General features: G+C 40.0%; 2 protein-coding genes across 4 annotated transcripts in view; one reads left to right on the forward strand and one right to left on the reverse strand.

Moving 5' to 3' along the window:
- GAREM1 (GRB2 associated regulator of MAPK1 subtype 1) overlaps positions 1 to 20,455 on the reverse strand; it is a 181,990-nt gene that overhangs the window by 45,281 nt on the left and 116,254 nt on the right. The gene's annotated exons all lie outside the window — the stretch shown is intronic.
- LOC306642817 (calmodulin-1-like) lies at positions 11,028 to 11,994 on the forward strand. Its single transcript, XM_079108620.1, has one exon. It carries the CDS (start codon positions 11,149 to 11,151, stop codon positions 11,488 to 11,490), a length of 342 nt encoding a protein of 113 aa, XP_078964746.1. The 5' UTR covers positions 11,028 to 11,148; the 3' UTR covers positions 11,491 to 11,994.

A 20,455-nucleotide genomic window follows, 5' to 3' on the forward strand; every position in this document is an offset into this window, starting at 1 on the left:
CTTCTGCAGTCATGGTGATGTTGAAGTTCATATTCTTGCACTGAAGGCTTTCTGTACTTAATCCAGCACACTGGTGGGAAAATGCCTACATAAAAAAAAATCACTGGGCCAAAGGGTAAGTGCATTTTTATTCTTGACACATACTGACAAACTAAGTAAAGGCTGTGCCCACTTACACTCCCACCGACAGTGCACTTCCTCATGCCTTTCCTCATAGTTCATGGTCAAGCATTTTTTAAAAATTATCATTGTCAGTATGATAGGCAAAACACAGTATCCATTGGGATTTTAACTACACTTTTCTTACCACACAGGAGGATACAATTATTTTTATAAGTGGTTTATATTTCAGATTCTGTGAATTTTCTGTTCATTTTCTGACTGCCAATCTTTGAAATTTGTGCTAATCTTAAACACAGTCTTAAAAATAAATGCAAATGTGAAATACTATGACACTTCCTAGTCTAAAATCTGATTCCCTGTATCACTTCTAGGTAGTTCCTACATTTATTAATTTTGAGGAGGGGGAAGGGAGAAAGAAGTAGAGTGGAGGGAAGAAAATCTCCAATGAAAGAAAGAAACAAATCTTGGTACAAAAGCTCCAAACGGGGGCGGGGCGGGGGACAGTAAAAGAAGAATGGAGGAACTTTGTCTTGTATAGAGGGAAACGGCAAGGGAAGAGGTGGGGGAAGAAAAAGATAGTGAACTGGGACAGACATTATTACACCCTGTACATGTATGACTACACAAACGGTGTGAATCTACATAGTGTACGACCATAGAAATGAAAAAAAAACAAAAACAAAACAAAAAAAAACCTCAAAGTATCACTGCAGAGAACAGGAATTAAAGCCAAGTTACAGAAAGAGACATCAATCAAAATCTAATGACCTTCATCATAAATAAGCTTTGAACAGTGGCAGTATTGTAGTCAATGAGATTTAGCTGAGGCATGATTATTACTAAAAAATAATCTGTGACTATCTCTGTTGATTTTTGCATCTGAGATTGTACGGAACAAGTGGTCACTCCACTACTTTCCATGCTGAAATTCTATTCTATCCTTGAACTTGAACCAGAGTTACATGGATTTGACGCTGAATTAGGTTATTCCCCGCCCTGCAAAAGGTTTCTCTACTTTTTGAAAATGGGAAAATGGCATTTTTCATTGCATCTAATTGGTTAGTTGTTTCCTCAGAATTATAAGAAATTTTCTGGGGCAAATTATCAACACGGTAGAACCTAAGAAGGCCTTAGATTAGAACAGGGTTGCTACCACATCATAAAGGAAATCTCTGCGCATCTTCATCTTTCTCCTACATTCATTTCTCCCCTAGTCTTTCCCCTTCTTTCCTTGAAATCTCTGTGCCCTAAGCACTCACTGTAACTCTCCAGGTTTTGCTCTCCATCATTTGTAATGATATTACTGCTTCAGATTTTAAGCCCACTTTCATTCCTGCCCTTCCATTATCACATTATTCACCTTAAAATACAACTTAAAACAAATCCTTCTCTCTCAAGAACCCTAGTTTTCCACAAACACTTGTAGAATAAGTGAATATATAAACAAACATATAATAGCCCTTTAATCTCTCACCACCAAGCTCAGACTCCTCTGCCTGGGCTTTTAAGTCCCTCCATGATCTGGCTCCACTCAGCTTATGCAAACATTTCCCCACCATCTGTGCACTCGGTATGCATTCTCTCCTCTCTGCCTTTTCTCATGCTATTTCCTCAGTCTGTACAAGACTATGGATCCTTTCAATGACATTCTAAGTTCTGTGATGACTAGTTTCCTTATCTTCTTCTTTTTTTTCTCTAACCCCTTCAGCTCTCTTTAATCTTTGCTTGAAGAACCACCAAGCTGACAACACACTAACCAGACAGATCTCTCCAGAACTCAACACAGATCTACCCAATACCTGGTGCACATCTCCAGTGGCTCTCCCACGGAGATCTCAAAATTGATATAAGCAAAACTATACTCATCTTTTTACTTCTTGCATCAAAGCGACATCCACATCAGGAATCTGGGTGGTCATCCTTAACTCTTTATCTCTCACATCTAACACGTTTCTAACAATTTCAACTCCATTACCTTTCCTATATCACTCAATTTTTTTCTATTTCCATTTATACCACATATTCCCAACCATCCCATCTCTCACTTTGGCTAGTTTTCCCAGCCTCTGATTACCTCTAGACTTCTTCTCCAGGGAACCATTTCTATCCACTGTTTAAAATTTCAATCTAACCATATTTCAAATTAGGATACTTTGCACAGTATTTATTCACAAGGGGAGTATTGGTTAACAGTGTGGGTGAGCTACAGGCGAGTCACAGTGATAACCTGGAGATGGTACTGGAGGAAAAGATGTGACCACCATGGGGCCAAAGGGGCAAGGAGAGGAAATCATTACTGGAAGAAAGAGTTGTATAAATACTATGACTGTGAGAAGGGGAGATGCAGTGGAGGAAGGCAAGAGTATAAAACCTTGACCTCACTCTCTTCTTGCCTGTCTCCTGCTGGGGCTATCTATCAACTGGCAGAATCTAACAGGGAATCAATTAGTATGAGAGTTTATTTATTTAGTCCTATAGATTATGCTCTGGGGCAGGGCACAGTAGAGGCAGAAAAGAATGGACACAGGAGAGAGAGGGCACATGGGAAATATGTACAAAGTTCCTCCAATATTGGGCTCTCAATTTCCTCTCATTATGACAAAACCCATCTAGATTCATCTATAGTAGACTATGGCTCTTCTTATACTGGACTCTCTGGAATACCTTTCCTCTATTCCCAGGTTTGGCCAGTCTATTTATGTTCCAAATTCGATTCACTTATCATCTGCTCTACTAAAAAAAAAAATCTTAACCCAGGATATAACTGATCATATTCCTTTTGGTGATCACATTATCTTGTCTACAGATTTTCTTTCCAAGCATGTAAAATACTTCATTGTCCTTATTTGTTTATATGTCTATCTTTGTAAACTAAACAGAAAACTAAAGAAAGCAGGGTGCGTGTCTTTTTCTCAGTTTCCAACTTCGGGCAAGACATATAGATGGTACTTAATAAACAGCTGAATGAAGGAATGAATTTAATCATTAGGTCAAGTCCAGAGTCATGCATGAAGTATTCCCTAACAACCTCAGCCCCTGCCAATTTTCATTTACAGTTATTACCAGAGTATAATGTTTAATTACTCCCTGCTTGTTTCACCTGCCTTTGTGTTATTTTCTTAATCCACAATGCCCTGACAAGAATTAAGTCTTCTGCTTCCCTGAGTGTAGTTTAAGTCCATAACAGAAACTATTTTCATAAATGCTGTCTTTAAAGTGCTGGTATTTGGAGCATAAGAAAAAAAAAAATATATATATATATATTTGAGTCTCAAACTCAAAATGTTTATGGTACCAGAAAAGTCTTATAAATTGTTAAAACAATAAACAGGTAGATATGGTGACCTCCTGAGTTCTAGCACCTGATTCCCAGAAGCACATTTTATGCAAATGCATGCAATTTTAATATTTGTCTCAAGTAAATAAGGAAAAATCTCACCTAGCTCAAGGATTACTATGAATCTGTGAAAGGGCACGGATGTAGTTTGATCAAGGGATTATCACACCACAATAATATATTCAAGTGGGTGAATGGTGATACAGAAATGTTCAAGATTTAGGTGGGAAATCTAGGCTCCAGGGACACTTCATTCTTCCCTAATCTGAAACCATGAACCTGAAGTGGAAGAACTCTGTTTCCAGCTTTTAGTGTACGCATTATAAGCAAGTTCATTTACAACTTACACTGTTGACAGTGTTCTGTTTGAGCATAACCAAACTCCTTTTACTTCCACTGGCCTGCAAATATATTCAAACTAAAAACACAGTAACAATCCATTATTATGCATTTATTATACTGCAGGATAAAAAATTACAAAATAAAAACATGGTAACAAAGGATGGTAGATCCTGAATGATGGAAGGCCAAAATGTATCCAGTGCTAGTGCTGACAAAGAATTAGAAGAGAGAATCACAGACCAAACAACCAGCTTCTTAAAGAAACTACCACATCTGGAAAGACAAAACAGAAAACATGGAGCCCGACCTTCTGGACTAGAGTCATCTCAGGACGATTCTCCACAGTTAGCCTGCTTTCCCACACACATTACCCTGTTTAACAATCCATGAACACAGGCAGGGAGTATTAGAGATTTTACTGGCAAGGAAACTGGAGCCCGCAGAGGTTAAGGAATTTGTTGTGGTCAGAGAAAGTCAGTAGCAAATCCAGGATTATAACTCTATGTTCTGACCCAAATTCAGTTGCTGTGATGCATCCAAAAACTACCAACACCTCCTTAGAATGAGGTGCTGGTTATGCCTTGCCTGTATTATTGAAAGAATATCAAAAGTTAGTAGGAAGAAGGGTTACTTACTATTTACGAGGAATTCTTTCTTCTGTGATAGAATTTCTACTCAGATTGTCCTTTTTCAATTCCCAGAGTGACCCTGGCAACTGGTTAAATGACAAAGTTTATCTTCATTCAAAAGTGACGTAGGGTGACTTAAGCATGAAGGTCCAGAGAGTCACTGGGGATTCACCCCATTCTGTGTAATCAGAACCCAGCCACCCTTTCACAATGTCTGGCATTGTGGCTGGCAGCCAGGATGAAGCAGCTGCTTCTATTACAGATCAAAAACCTATATTAAAAAACGAAAAGCAAGGCTCCAATACGTAAAAAGCCATTTTATTTGATATAGATCCTTCCTGGAGATCTATATCCTGCATAAAAATTAATTTTATCAAAATAAATTTAGATTTTTTTGTTTATCGAATTTTAAGTTGTACTGCATGAAAAGTGAAGGGGAAAACATAGTGAATGGAAAACAGGGAGCAGGAAAGATAAAATGGGGAGAAAGGAAGATGTGGAAACAGATGGGTAAAGAAAGAAAACGGGATACAGACACAAGCAAAAGACATTATACACAGACAGACATGTTTTCAACTCAGGAAAGAAATACCACACCAACGCAGATGGATGAAGTATGGATGTTCACAACACAGACGGGCTTTAAAGCCACACTGTCACTTACAACAACAGGTCAAAATGAGGGCATGCTGTGTAGAATCAGAACTGAAGTCTAGAAGTTTTGGATACTATGGTTCTTCTGCTATATGCTTCCTTTCCATGCCTTATGGAAGTATTTTAAAAAGAAAAAGAGAGCCAAGTTGCATGACCAAAGACGGGGGAGAGCAAGGAACACACTCAAAGATTTTAGCATTCCACCATTATTTCTCTATTGAAACATGACCCCGTTCTTGGCTTCTTAGGCGCTCCCTTTTCCACAGCCCAACACTAAACTCCCACACACCAGTGGGACCACAGAGTAGAGACAATAATACAAGCAGCTGCTCAAGCTGTGGTTTTTATTAGGAAAAAAAGTGCCTTGATTATAAGAGATTTAGTTTTTAACCTCTGTGCCAAAACTGAAGTGATTAAAACGCCATGTAAAGAAACCAGAATGGTTTCTTAAAAGTATGCTACAGAGCAGACATTGAATTATCCAGGGAGGGACAGTCCAATTTTTCACACCAACACTGGTTTACTACACTGAAATCTACCAAAGATGAAACAAAAACACGCTGGCATAGGTCCCACGCTGCTTTTCTAGAAAGGCTAAGGATACATTTCCACCAAATTCTTTAGCTGCAAAGAGCAAAGTAATCAAGCAGGCAATGAAAGAAACTTAAATGCATATTACCCCGTGAAAGATGCCAATCTGAAAAGGCTAGGCGCTCCACAATTCTAACTATATCACATCCTGGGAAAGGCAAAACTGTGGTGCAGTGAAATGATCAGAAGCTACAGGATGGGGGGATTAAGAGGAAGGGGAGAACACATAGGTGGAACACAGGCTTCTCAGGGCAGTGAAGACATTCTGCATGCTACTGTAATGGTGGATACCTGTCATTATACACATGTTCAAACCCACAGAATGCACAGCACCAAGAGTGAACCCTTCGTAAACTATGGGTCTTGGGTAATGATGTGCCAAGTGTAGATTCATCAACTGTAACAAATGTGCCAGGCTGGTATGGGAGCCGATAATGGGGGAAGCTGTGCATAGGTGGGGGTAGGGGATATGTGGGAAATCTCTATACCTTCCTCTTTATTTGGCTGTGAACTTACAACTGCTCTACAGGGTGGTGGGGGCAGGGGGGGGGCGGGGAGGACAAAGGCAATGCCTTGAAGTCTGGCACTCCATAGAGAGCAGAGCCAAGGTAGGAGGCCTCCACAGGCAGGTGTGTTTTGCTGTCATGGTTTAGCACAGAGTTGTTAGCTTTGGATTATCATTTGGGCTTCACATCTTTGCCCAGGAGTTAAGCGCATGAACTACTGAAGTCCAAATCCTGGTTTTCTCTCTTACCATGCAACCCTGATTAAGTCATAACTTTCTATACCTCCGTTTGTTACCTAGTTCTTCTCTGCAGATCAGTAAAACCAACATTCCACTTGGGGGTGACTAAACACATATAAGGAGCTTAACACAGAAAGTGTCACACAGCAAGAGTTCAGTAAGGGTATTTATGAGAAGGAGTCAAAGTGAGGATGAAGGTGTATTTGTCATCAATGAAAAGAAGAGCAATCGTGTTGTTATTTCTGTTTTTTTTTTTTAATGGATGGAAGAAAGGTTGCTAGTTCTTTATGTCAATCCTGGAAAAACTCCTTCAGAATATGAGACATCAAAAGGTATTCTAAATGTAACACAGGTAAAGAAATAGTGCAATTGGTAATGGGGTAATTGGGAAGAAGAGAGGAGAAAAAAATGCAGAAGATACTAGGGGTGGCTCACTGGTTCTAGGAAACAGACTGAGAAAGGTCAAGTGTAATCTTTTTTTAGGCTTACTAAACAGTCCGATCCATTATCTCATGCTTAACATTAAAATATATTTGTGACAATGACGACAGTGGACCAGAGTCCTGTGCTTCTTAGGAATCTGTCAAAACGGCAGAAAAAAATAGAAAACTCCATAAAATGGAGAGCCTCTCATTCTTGCCAAATCTTTTTCTTTAATTAAAAAAACGTAGCAGCAAATACCCATGTGGTTGCTCTGTTGGCTTGCAGCTCCATTTTTGCTAAACTGCTTAATGAATGAGCATGCTTTCAAACAGCAAATACATACCTTTGTCCTACTCCAAAACCAGCAAATGGTTTTCCCTTCCACCCCCACCCCCACAAAGAAACTACTCTCTCTTTTTTTTTTTTTTTTTTTTTTAAGTCTATGCTGACAAGAAGCCCCTGCTCTTGCTCCAAAGCTTTATTTTCCTCCAAATGCCTCCATTCTTATTCAGCACAGACCTGGCTTACTGGACATTCTCTGGTGCCTTTCAGGTTTTGACCCTCTTCCATGTTAAACAGGCTGTGGTGCATGTGTAGGACGTGCTCAGTAAAATATTCCATCCAACAAGGGTAGTTATGTAAACAGGGCTGCTTCTGGCAGGAATGTCTGAGGGGATAAACAAGGCTGGGGAGGAAAAGTACTTTGAGAGAGGAATGACTTTGTCAGGCACCAGAGATTCATTCCAAATAAAAATAGTGTTGCAAAATATAAGATCAGGCTTTTAATAAACAGAAATCACTGGGAGAAATTTAAGAAGATCAATAATGACTGAGTCAGCAACTCTGATCTCTGACACTATACTAAAGGGGATCACTTTTTCACCTGGTTGCTTTAAATTTTTATTTCTTTAAAAAGAAAATCCCAAAACATTTCAAGTGCCAGAGATGTTACAGAAAGCTACTTTCAGAATTTAGAGTATTGAAGAAATTATACAGATGTTGAAAGGAAATTATGGCTAATATTCAATTAAATAAGACAAATAATTGTCAGATAATTAGTGGATTGTTCTCATGTTAATGTTTGATGTTCATACAGAGGCTTAGTATTATTTTCATTAATGCCTGGTACAAGTGATGAAATAAGATATTTTAGTCCTGTAAACAAGAGTATAGGTAGAAAATCCATTACATTAAGGTGACCAAAGAACATAATCAAGAAAATAGGTATTGATAAAAACAAAGAGAAATTGCAATGCATAAAGCTTAGATACCAGGAAATATGTGTGACAGGAAAGGATGACTGGAGAGTTAGTGAGTTAGGGTTTTGTTTACGGTTTTATTGTAAAACATTTAGGACCTGACTGAATATTAAACATCAAAGGCTGAGTTCTTGGTATGAAATGCACAATGTAATATTCAAATATTTTTGGGTAAATACCAACACATCCGCATTTAGTGGAATGTCACTTAGGTTTAATTCACACAAATGGGAGGTAGTATGAGCAGCAGCAGGAGCCTATCTTTGGACCAGGCTGAGTTTGACTCAGCCTTGCTCCTGAGAAGATATATGACCTTGGGAAAGGGACACTTCTCTGGGCTTCAGTTTCTCACATACAAAATAGGGATGGTGAAACATACTTCATGGGGATGTTGGGGATTAAATGAGGCCATGCATGTACCATGCTCAGCAAAGGGCAGTATGTCCTAATTAACAGTAATATTAGTAATATTTTTATTATCGGCATTTGATAATTTAAAATAAAAATTTGAAATTATTTGTTCTTCCCTATTTTAGCTATTAGTCAAAATAACATGACAAACTGGAAGAAATTTTGTTTATTATTCTGTTCAAGGCAGTGTGCAAAGTTCTAAGGATATTTCAAGGCACTCAGAGATTACTGGACAGAAGCATACTTAGAAATGTTTGAGGTTCTTTGGATTTCATTTACATACAGGTTTGAATTTTTCCAAAGTCTAATTTTTAAGATATGAATGATCTAGGGTAACATTAATTAATTAATTTTGCATGCCCTATAAACAATTCATAAATCCATATTGAGTAGAGGGTTGATAAATGATATCACTACGGGATATATTTGGATGGGGCCTGAATTTATGCAGACTGAGATGGTCAATACTCTACAGGTAGAATGAACAGAGTCAACAGCTAATAGTTCTTTTCAGCAATTACACTGTATTTCCACCTAAAGTCTAGCTGAAACTAGGTGGAGGCTGGGTTAAGAGCAGGTTGACATCATTTTAAAAGTGTTCTTCTTACTAGTCAGTGGGAGGCAGCTTATTTTAGTAGGCTTCTGGTCATTTCAACTTACACAAGCATTTCTGTGGAATAAATGAAGTTAGAGTTACGGAAATGGGAAAAAATCTTAATATTAAGTGATAAAAATATTGCAACAACCAACTGGAAAAGGTCAGTCTTTGGTACTGGTAAGACTGGCTCACTCTGGGGCTGGGATTGTGCTTCAGTGGCAGAGTGCTTGCCTGGCACGTGTGAGGAACTGGGTTCGATCCTCAGCACTGCATAAAAATAAATACATAAAGTCACTGTGTCCATCTACGACTAATAAAAATTAAAAATTAAAAAAAAAAGACTGGTTCACTCTGTGGAGAAAAACTTAAATGAACTTCATAAATAGAAACGTTATGGTAAAACGATTATGTTAAACTAGGGATTTTTGTTCAAGGAAGGATACTATCAAAGCAATAGGTAGGTGACAGAACAGAAAATGCCTGAGAAGCCACAGATGAAGAAAAAACATAATGGGAAAGTTCAGTGAAATCCTGGAAAACACCAAGAAAGATACCAGCACCAATATAATGACGGAAAGGTAAACAAACAGTCTTTCACCACGGAGGACATCCAAAGGACCAGCAAGCTTGAGTGGCCCAATAAATGCAAACTAAGAGCTATTATTTTATACCCACTAAAACTGCAAAACTGCAATTTCCTGCATGGGTTAAGGAATCCTAATAGACTGTGGTGGAACTGGGGTTGGGGCAGCCACTCTGGAGAGGGATTTGGCACCACTTAGTCAATTAGTTCTTCATGAGTCTAACACCCAGCAATCTTATGTATAAGTTCCAAAGAAACAGTCACACAAGACCAGAAGGCGAGCCCATGAAGATGCTCACTTTTGCTGCCTACACTTGGAAGACCATTCAAACACACCATAACAAGAATTTTTTTTTTTTAACCATAAGTGTTTTCTCCAAGTTTTGCTGATTAAAGTAAAATAATGCTGAAAAACATGAGACTTAAAAACAATGTAATTTACATAAATTAAAAATATTTGCACACAAGCCACTGCACTTATGCAAAAACACACCCAAAGAAACAAGTCACAATGAGTCCACTTGAATGGTTGTGCATATGAGAGGGTGGGAGGGAGTGCATCCTCAGGATGAAACCCAGTAAAATCAAACTTTCCAGCGCGCTTTTAAGAGTAGAGAGAAAAACCTAAGGCTGATATTTTAAACACTTATTTAATATATGAACAAGGGAAGAGGGGAGGAGGAAGAAAGAAGGAACCAGATGAGTATATGGCAGGCCAAGTGTTGAGTTTGAGGAACAAATTAAAATATTCTTTCTTCAACTGCATTTCCAGCACTCTCTTCAAAATCCCACATGGGCCCCCATGGAGACATCTTCTGACAAAACCATACCCTAACCTTACAACCTAACCAAGAGTCCCAGCTGACAAAAAAATCTGTTCCTTCCTCTTCTTAAAAAGTCCACAAAGAGTGGTTTGGAGTCCAGCCCCTTCCTGTATTATACTGCATCCTCTTCCCATGAGAACTTCTCAACTGGTTTCAGAAGCTGGGAAGAATGTAGCAATTCTCTGTATAAACCATGGGTTCCTAAGCAGACCAGGATGAAGTTATTAGTCACAAGGAAGGAGGTGAAAGTGGGTTGAAATGACTGTCAGTGATTTATCCAAACCTGCATTAAACTTAAATGTAACACTGTGTAAATACATCAATGTGGGCAAAATGGTGAACTTAGGATTTCACTGTGGAGGTGAACTTTCAATATATGAAATAAGAAATCAGGCAGAGAGTCCGAGTGGAGCGAGTGAGCTGAGTGGTTGTGCAGTCGTGTCTCGGAAACCGGTAGCGCTAGCAGCATGGAGGTTACAACCTGAATGCTACTGGTAAAGTTTATTTTAAAACCTTAACCTTAGGCTGACCAACTGACTGAAGAGCAGATTGCAGAATTCAAAGAAGCTTTTTCACTATTTGACAAGGATGGTGATGGAACTATAACAACAAAGGAATTGGGAACTGTAATGAGGTCTCTTGGGCAGAATCCCACAGAAGCAGAGTTACAGGACATGATTAATGAAGTAGATGCTGATGGTAATGGCACAATTGACTTCCCTGAATTTCTGACAATGATGGCAAGAAAAATGAAAGACACAGACAGTGAAGAAGAAATTAGAGAAGCATTCCGTGTGTTTGATAAGGATGGCAATGGCTATATTAGTGCAGCAGAGCTTCGCCATGTGATGACAAACCTTGGAGAGAAGTTAACAGATGAAGAGGTTGATGAAATGATCAGGGAAGCAGATATTGATGGTGATGGTCAAGTAAACTATGAAGAGTTTGTACAAATGATGACAGCAAAGTGAAGACATTGTACAGAATGTGTTAAATTTCTTGTACAAAATTGTTTATTTGCCTTTTCTTTGTTTGTAACTTATCTGTAAAAGGTTTCCCCCTACTGTCAAAAAAAATATGCATGTATAGAAATTAGGACTTCATTCCTCCATGTTTTCTTCCCTTATCTTACTGTCATTGTCCTGAAACCTTATTTTAGAAAATTGATCAAGTAACATGTTGCATGTGGCTTACTCTGGATATATCTAAGCCCTTCTGCACATCCAAACTTTAGATGGAGTTGGTCAAATGAGGGAACATCTGGGTTATGCCTTTTTTAAAAAAGTAGTTTTCTTTAGGACTTGTCAGCATGTTGTTGTTGAAGTGTGGAGTTGTAACTCTGCGTGGACTATGGACAGTCAACAATATGTACTTAAAAGTTGCACTATTGCAAAACGGGTGTATTATCCAGGTACTCGTACACTATTTTTTTGTACTGCTGGTCTTGTACCAGAAACATTTTCTTTTATTGTTACTTGCTTTTTAAACTTTGTTTAGCCACTTAAAGAAAATCTGCTTATGGCACAATTTGCCTCAAATCCATTCCAAGTTGTATATTTGTTTTCCAATAAAAAAATTAAACAATTTACCCCAAAAAAAAAAAAAAAAGAAAGAAAGAAAGAAATCAGGCAGAAAGAAGAAATCAAGAAATCTAAAGGAGTCAAATAAATGAGTGGTTCTCAAAAGTGAGAACTCACCTAGAAGTCTTGTTAAAACAGACTCCGGGTCTGGTGCTGCCCCGATGGCTCTTTTGTCCCCTCAATCAGCACCTGGTCCAGATGCACCTGAGCTTGTGGTTCTTTAGACAGAAAGCTGGGAGACAGCAGAGCTAAATGCCTACAGATGAGGGTTTCTGCCCACCATGCTTTCAGAGCTCTTATCACAGTTTCAATTAACTTTTAACTAAAACTGGGCTTTGGATAACTGGAGAAGGTAGAGGTGTTTCTCCTGTTTGTATGTGATAGCTGGGGGTAAGCTAGAGTGTCACTCAATACACCTCTGCACCATAAGCATCTACTGAATGAATGACTGCCCAGGTGCAGGACTTCAAACCCAAACTGGTCAGAGCACAATGAACTTTCCCTGGCTCCCTCCATCGCTCTCTTAAAACCTAGTAACAAGGCTCACACTGAGTCTTGTATTTTTCATTCTTCCTCTGGGCAGAGCCAAATGTGTGTCCCAAAAGAAGACACAGCAGAACTACATCTTACCACTCCAAAGAGGAGAAAAGAAGAAGGCAATTCAAGCCTCCAATCACAAATTCCCCAAGAAGGTTGCCCTACCAGGCACTTAGATTTATAAGCATTCATCCTTCCTATAGTAAGAGGCAGTCAGTCCTGGATGTCTGAGAGGAAGAGAGAAAGAGCCATGCCTGTTCCCATTCGTGTGCAGGGCACAGGTCCTCCTTTACCATCTGAAAGGATACTGTGAAGACCACATGGAGTAAGCCTAGGAAGAACTTAGTGTGGCACTTGGCACTTAATGCTTCATAGATGGAATGAGTCATTTCTAAGCTCCTAATACAGATCCCTCACACCTGTGCCCTGGAAACCTATGAGGGCTCTTTCCTGAAAACACTGGCACAATGGAGCAAGAGTACTGGGGATCAACATGGTGGCCCAGGACATGGATTGAAGTGACAATGACAAAAATAACTAAGGAGTATCCAGCTTAAGGGAGAAAAAAATTATTTTTTTAGAGAAGCTAAGACTGAGATGATAAAAATAATAAAGTGAAAATGTATTCAGTAGGTTAAACTTTAGAATGGGAAAAGTCAAGATTAAAGAGTCAAACCAATAACAGGAATAGAAGCAATGAGGTTTAGGTCTTCTGGGGAGATAGAGGGGGAATAGGTAAGAGGGAGACATTACGAGGAAGAAGGAAGTGGGTAGGAAGGAAGAAAAGAGAAAGAGGGGGAGATGGTGGAGAAGGAGGGAGGGAGAGACAGAGAGCGAGAACAGGCACAGAGTCTCATGGCCAACATAGCAGGGGTGAACCAAAGGGAACAGAGAAGGAACTGAGAAGGTTGAAGAGAGTCAGGAGCATGAAACATTAGGGAGAGTGGGAGGAAAGGTTCAAGGGCAGTACCCACTAGTGTCCAGTGTTGCAGAAGGTCAAAGAGCAGAAAAGGAAAAGACCATGGGGTCTGATGATGAGAATCAAAATCTAGCCAATACAGTAGGGATGAACCAAAAGGGTGCTTTTTAATTCAAGAGCACCTCTAGTACTACCGACCTATGTGATTTCCTGTGAAGAGGCAGCTCATGGCAGCAGATCTCATCCCTAGCCTCACTGACTGCTCCAAATGCATTTCTTGGGCTGATAATGACATTTATGTTTTGATGTGAATTTTTTATTCCCAATAATTTGGAAATTATCTCTAGGTGTTAACCACTGGTGTAAATAATGGTGTAAACAACAGGAGAAGCCATTTGGAGGGAACACTCAGATCTTTGGATCTGCAAAGGCTCTTCCGGTTCACTAAGCATGAAAGCCATCACCGTCCAGGAAGATGAGTCAGGGCAGGATTCATCAGGGATGCTAAGGACCATATTGTGCATGGAGCAGTTAGGAACATTGTGAAATCACAGTAAGAAGCAGGTGTCTGGAGAGAGAAAGAGAGAGAGAGAGAAAGAGCAAAAACCCACACAAACTGTAACCAAGCCAAATACTTCAATTCCCAGCCTAATTTAGCCACATTCTCCATCAGAAAAATCCATAAGAGAAGAGACAGAGCTTTACAGAAAGCTTAGTCAATCATACCCTGAGGGGGGTAAACTTCCCAAGGGGGTCTGATGAGCGATGAGAAAGCCCAGAGGTATATTTAGACCCTACTGGGAACAGCTTTGAGACACATGACACCTTGAGATGTCAGAATTGTTATTTTTGTGGAAATAAAATCTGCTGCCAAGTTTTTATTTACCAAGACTTCTCACCTTACAGGAAAAATAAATAGAAAAGTGCAAATACTCTAAAACAGTCCCATTCTGGGGGAGGGTTGGAAGAGCCAAAGCCAGAATGATCTTGATGTTTTTCTAGTCCAATAAACAGATGCAGAGGAAGCTTCAACTTCATGTGGCAGAAAGTACTCCCTCAAAGTGGGGGTTCCACGTGGGAAGAGGGTGAGAAACAAGCAGAGGATGGTAAGAGAGCAGTTCTAGGAACACTTGTCCATTACAGTATGGTATAGTTGCTTCCCCATGTTTGCTGGGTTTGGGTTTTTTATGGCTGTTGACTTCAACAAAAATTAAAGATACCTTCACATTTTTGTCTTCCTCCCTATAGTAGCTCTTGAGCTACACAGGGCAATATGACCCCATTATACCACCCCTTCACTCTTGCCTAGTGAAAACCCTGTGCTTCTTTCAATTTCACTCCTTTTGAAAGAAGTGGGGAACAGATCTGGGAAGGAGATGTATGGGAACCATTAGGAGAGTTGACAAAAATAACGTGGACACCTGTGCCAGAGGGGGTGGCCGATATCGCCCTCTCTTTGCCGGTGAATGCCCACTCAGACCGGGCAGCTTTAGGAGTGTTCTTTCCACCCACTCCTTCCTTCCTCCTCAGATACAGCCACCACCTCCCTCCACTGCCAATTTTCAAATCGACACAATGATTAATGAACCCGGCAAGATCTTAATTTCCTGTCCAGCAGTCTGAGGCTGATTTCCAATAAAAGAACTCACTCAAGACAACTATTCCTTCTCCACAGCTCCTAATCTTTTATTCAATTGTGGGTATTCTTCCCTCTCAGTGTGAAAGCCGAATCAATTTTCAAACTTTCACTTGGTGAATATTCCAAAGAACCACAGAATACTAAATCTGGAAGGAACCTTAAAGGCAATGTAGCTTAACCTCCTCTTTCCCTGCAATCACACAGAACCAGGGGGAGGGCTTTGACTCTTCACTGTTCTGTGGACACAGGGTCAAGCTGCCAGTGAAGGAGGTTTACTCTCACTAAGGGATGCTGCTTGGGTCCTCACTGGGCTCATTATGGAATTACGTTTAATGAAATAGCCTATTTTAAACCAGGAACTGATCACCATGGGAGAATATTTTTGCAATTATGTACTTAGGCAAAACACAAACAAAAACAAGTGTCAGCAAAAACCTTCATATACAAAAACAGTCATCACATCCAATTGCCTCAGGACTTCTTAAATACAATTGAGGGAATGAGCCATACTGATGTCAACTACATGTATCCATCTCTTGCATTTTTTTCCCCTAGAAATGCTCGCTTGCTAGATACCACCACTTTCTGTGAAATGAATTCTGAAAAGCAGAGGTTCCTAAACAAGATGCTAATGACTGCATAATATACCCTCTTCAGATGTTATGATTTCCTGTAGACAATTCCAGTTAAAATTCAGAAAATGCTTTCTGCATCAAAGCCAAAGGTATCTAAAATTCACAAGTAAGGATATGCAAATGTCAAGCAATAGGTTAGGCTGAGGAACAGCAGAGCGACCACACAAGCAACTGAATGGACTATGAGAAGGGAACAGCAGCTCTGCCACAGAGTCCAGGATGTGAAGTCAAAAGATCCTAGTTCAGATCCAGCTCTATTAGCTGTGTTCCTTTCCCTCAAGTAATTCATTCTTTTTGAAGCTTACCTGTAAATATGCAACACTTAAGGCCCCTGGGGATGTTATAAAAACCATATTAAATAGTATGCATGAAAACACCCCTCACAGTGCCTAGCAAATTCTGGTCCTCTGTAAGTACTTGTTGAATTTAAATATCTTAATTTTGTCATGAAACATTTATTCCTGTTTGACACATCTCAATTGCCATCAAGCATGCAAATACAGGGATTTATATCATTTAATTATTAAAATTAGCATATACAGAATATGGCTTGAACAAGACAAATCTGTACCAGCTCTGCCCTATTTCTGACTCAAATGCTCTGATGGACTAAAAATTACACATGGATCATAGACAGCCATAGAACTTAATGATATCAATCTGAACACTGTAATGAGACACAGCTTGAAGACTAAAAAAGCATGGATTTGAGACCATATGGACTCCACTTGCCAGCAATGAGCCCTCGGGCAGATTATTTAACTCCCCTGAAACTTGCCTTCGTCTATAAAGTGAGGTCCAGTTATATCGGCAGATGCATGTAAAATAACTAGCAAAATTCTTGACTCTAAGTAGGAGACTAAAAATGGTAATTGCTAAAAATTTGCAGCCCAGGGGTTCTCATGGGAAGACCATTTCTCTGTTCTCACTTATTTTATAAAGCAGTGATGACATCAGTTCTTCTACCTACTGCACAGACTTGTTATGTTTTCCAATTGGAAAAATCTAGGGGGAGATCCAAAACTCTTTAGGTACAGGCACCTCCATATTCAAGGCAAAACTACATTGTATTTTGGTACTGTTTTTGGGAAATCAATCACTGTTTTATTTTTTAATGTCCTGGTTATAACTCCAGAAAGTTTGAAAAAGTGCCAGAATTGGGACTAACAAAGCCATATGTGATTTCCTTGTGAAAGACCAAATGGAGCTTTGGCTATCAACTTAAAACTGCACCCATGAAAACAAGGTAGATGAGATATTTGATGTACGTAGGAAAATTTTTTTGAAAGGTTAAAATATAGATACAATTAGGAGCAGTTAATCCACATTTTGGAATGCTACAATTCAGTGTCTGGCATAGGAGCTTGAGAGTGGTAACTGAGGCAGGTTGTGTAGCCATGTGTACCATTACCCAGCATATCCACTGAGGGGTGAGGCTTCTGCCTAAGGCTTACTGCTTCCCATACACATCAGTCACAGGAAAGAGCACAACTTTCATGAACTTTGAGATCCAGATGATCTAAGGTAGAATGCTAAATTTTTAAAACTAAAATCCTGACCGCACTTAATATGATAATGAGCAGGGATATGGGCCTTTAAAATGGTCAAGGGTTAGAGAGCCAGAAGACAGTTCCAAAGGCTATAGAATATCTTAGAAGGGCATTATTTCCTATAAAAATTTCAATTTGTGCTCCAAGTTCTTCCAGCCTAAAATTTGTGGGTGGTTTGTTCAATCATCACCCCAAGAATTTAGACAGCCTGCCACTTGTAACTTGAACGGCACTTCCACCCTCACTGGCTCTCAGAGACAGTATTTTGAACTTCCTTGGTTGAATGCAAAACACATTAGCTAACTAACCAAACAAGCTGGCAGGAGGCATACCACAAGCCCTGAGCCTGGCAGACTGAAAGACTATAGAAACACTCTCTGAAAGGTTATGGGGTAGGGGGAGGGTGATCCAGGATGTGAAGGAGGTGATTTCTTTAAAGTTTCAGTATATATTCACCTGCAACTATAGTTACCCCAAGTACAGACCCAAAAGGAATGAACTACAAACCTTATCCTTCTTACTTTCAGATAGTTTGAAATACCCACAGCCCCAGAGAGATCAAGTAAGGGATATAACCTTGTATAAAATTTCTCTTTTTAATTTTTCCTATACTGAATTAGGCAGTTCTGTGAATATTTGTTTTCTTATTCATTCATATATACTGCCTCTGTCTCTCTCACTTTCCCCCTTCCTTCTTCTTTAGAAACATAGTCTTTGAAGAAATGGAGGACGAAGGGAAAGAGCTCAATATAAAGTGAGAAGACCTAGGTTCAAATCAGTCACTAATGTCCTCCCCATTTGGCATGGAATCTAATGTTGCCCTTTGGTTTCCTCATCTGCAAAATGGAAAAGAACCATAAAATGCTGATTTCTGTGTGTGGATGTGCTTCAGTTCTGAGTGCTAATGCAAACTACAGAACAGAACACAGGAATCTTGATACTCTCCACATGTCTAAGGCAACAGCGAAGCTCATCATTAATATGAGTAACAATCTAATTCTTCAAGGTCTCAAAATTTTGGATGTTTTGGGCACCTGACAATTAAGTTCTAGATAACTGGACACAAAAGCAAACTTGCCAGACCCACGGTGTTCTAGAGCTTTCTTGGACCAGGCTAATGACACAGGCAACAGCAGCTCTTACCTGGTGTGATGCCAAGTTTGTGTCCACTTAGTTTGGCCACGGTATCCAGATATTTGGTTACACACTATTTTTGGTGTCTCTATGAAGGTATTTTGGGGAATGGATTTAAAATTTAAATGGGTGGAGTCTGAGTAAAGCAGACAGCCCTCCATAATGTGGGTGGGCTCATCCAATCTGTTGAAGGCCTTTAGAAAAAGACTGAGGTTCTCTGGGGAAGGAGTAATTCTGCTATATATGGCCTTTGAATTCAAACTGCAACCCTTCAGTGCGTCTCCAGGCTGCTGGGCCTGCTCTGTAGATTCTGGACTTGCATTTCTATAACTGTGTGAGCCAATTCCTTGAAGCTTCAAGTAAATATCTCTCCTTACCCCCTTCTCCCTCTCTCTCTCTCTCTCTCTCTCTCTCTCTCTCTCTCTCTCTTTCTCTCTATCAAAACAAAGAGAGTTTTGGAGTGAACAAAACATAATATTGAGAGCCCAAGTTAGTATTTTTAAAGTCACTCAACTGTGTAGTTTGGGTAAAATAGGCAGAACTGGAATCCCTGTGATTGAAATTTTCTTTACAGAAGAAGCTGGACTGAGCTGGGCCTATGGGAGGACTCTTGCCCAGTCCACCCCAGCCATACCTTTAGCATCAACTTGTACAGACTGGCCTCTCCTAAATCTCTCTCCCAGTCAGACTGCCTCAGGCCTCCACTAGACAAGTCTTTCAGGATGTCTGACAGGCACTGAACACATGCAAATCTCATTTCATGGTGTTTCTCTTTAAACCTGATCTTTACCCTCTGCTTCTTAACTTTTCAAATGAAAGTCATAATCTCACCACATAATGCAAAGCCAGCAGTCATCTTCATCACCACAGCACGGCGGCATGTCTGCCCCATGCATGGCACTGTTAGTTCTTCCATCTGAATACTTATGCAGCTGTTCCCACCGCTCCTTCCCTGCTGCCGAGGTTCTGGCCGGAGACGATTTTCATCTCTGCACTGAGTTGCAGTCTGGCTGTCCACTCCACCCGTTCACCACACTGGTGTTGGACTGACCATTGCTGAAATGCAACCTACTCCTATAATCACGGTCCTGGCTAGAATCCTTGACCAGCTCCTCAAAGATGTCTGGATACAGTCCAAAATCCAAGCGGAGATGACAACATCCTTCAAGATGCAGCCAGCGGCTTCCCTTCTCTCCAGTATCACTTTTCCAGGTCCTCTCGTAGCCTATATCCTCTCCTTCACAGCTACCTTCACTCCCAGTTCCATACGACATCTTTTCCTTCTCAGTTTGGCAGACTGCTGGGCTAGGCACTTAGGGATATAACAGTGAGGTAGAGAGTCTTGGCCTCTCAGAGGTTCTAGTCAGTTTTGGGGGTAAAAGGGAGTCAGTTATTAAATACTCAAGAGAAATATCTGATTACAACCAGGATAAATGTTCTAAAGAAAAAGCACCAAGAGGTGGAGGGAACTCAACCTTGTCTAAAAGATCCCTAAAAAAGCTTCCTAAGGAAGTAACTTTGACTTGAGACCTCAAAGATGAGCAGAGATCAGGCGACAGAAACTGAGAGAAGAGTGGCATGACTGGAGTCAGAAAGCAAAGGGAAGACAAGCAGCCAGTGAGGGCTGCCAGAGAGGTAGGACTGGCATATCAAGTCTTGGGAGATAGTAATGCAAATTTGCCCTGGACACCCTCAGACCCCTTCCTTCCTCCATTTGTTTTTAAAGTTTCTTTTAAATTTTTAAATGTGTTGTAAAAGCAAAGCATGTTTATTACAATAACTTAACAATACTTAGAAAATAGATAATAGTAGCAGCAAACACTTCCATAGCACTTGCTAAGTGCTTTCATGCAATGATTATCCATACAGAGGTAGAAAGAGGTAAAGCTGAAGTAACTGCACCAGCCATAAAGTTAGCAAGTGAGAGCTAGATACTGAGCAG

This window comes from Sciurus vulgaris (assembly GCF_902686455.1).
Source record: "Sciurus vulgaris genome assembly, chromosome: 13".
In the NCBI taxonomy this organism is placed as follows: Eukaryota; Metazoa; Chordata; class Mammalia; order Rodentia; family Sciuridae; genus Sciurus; species Sciurus vulgaris.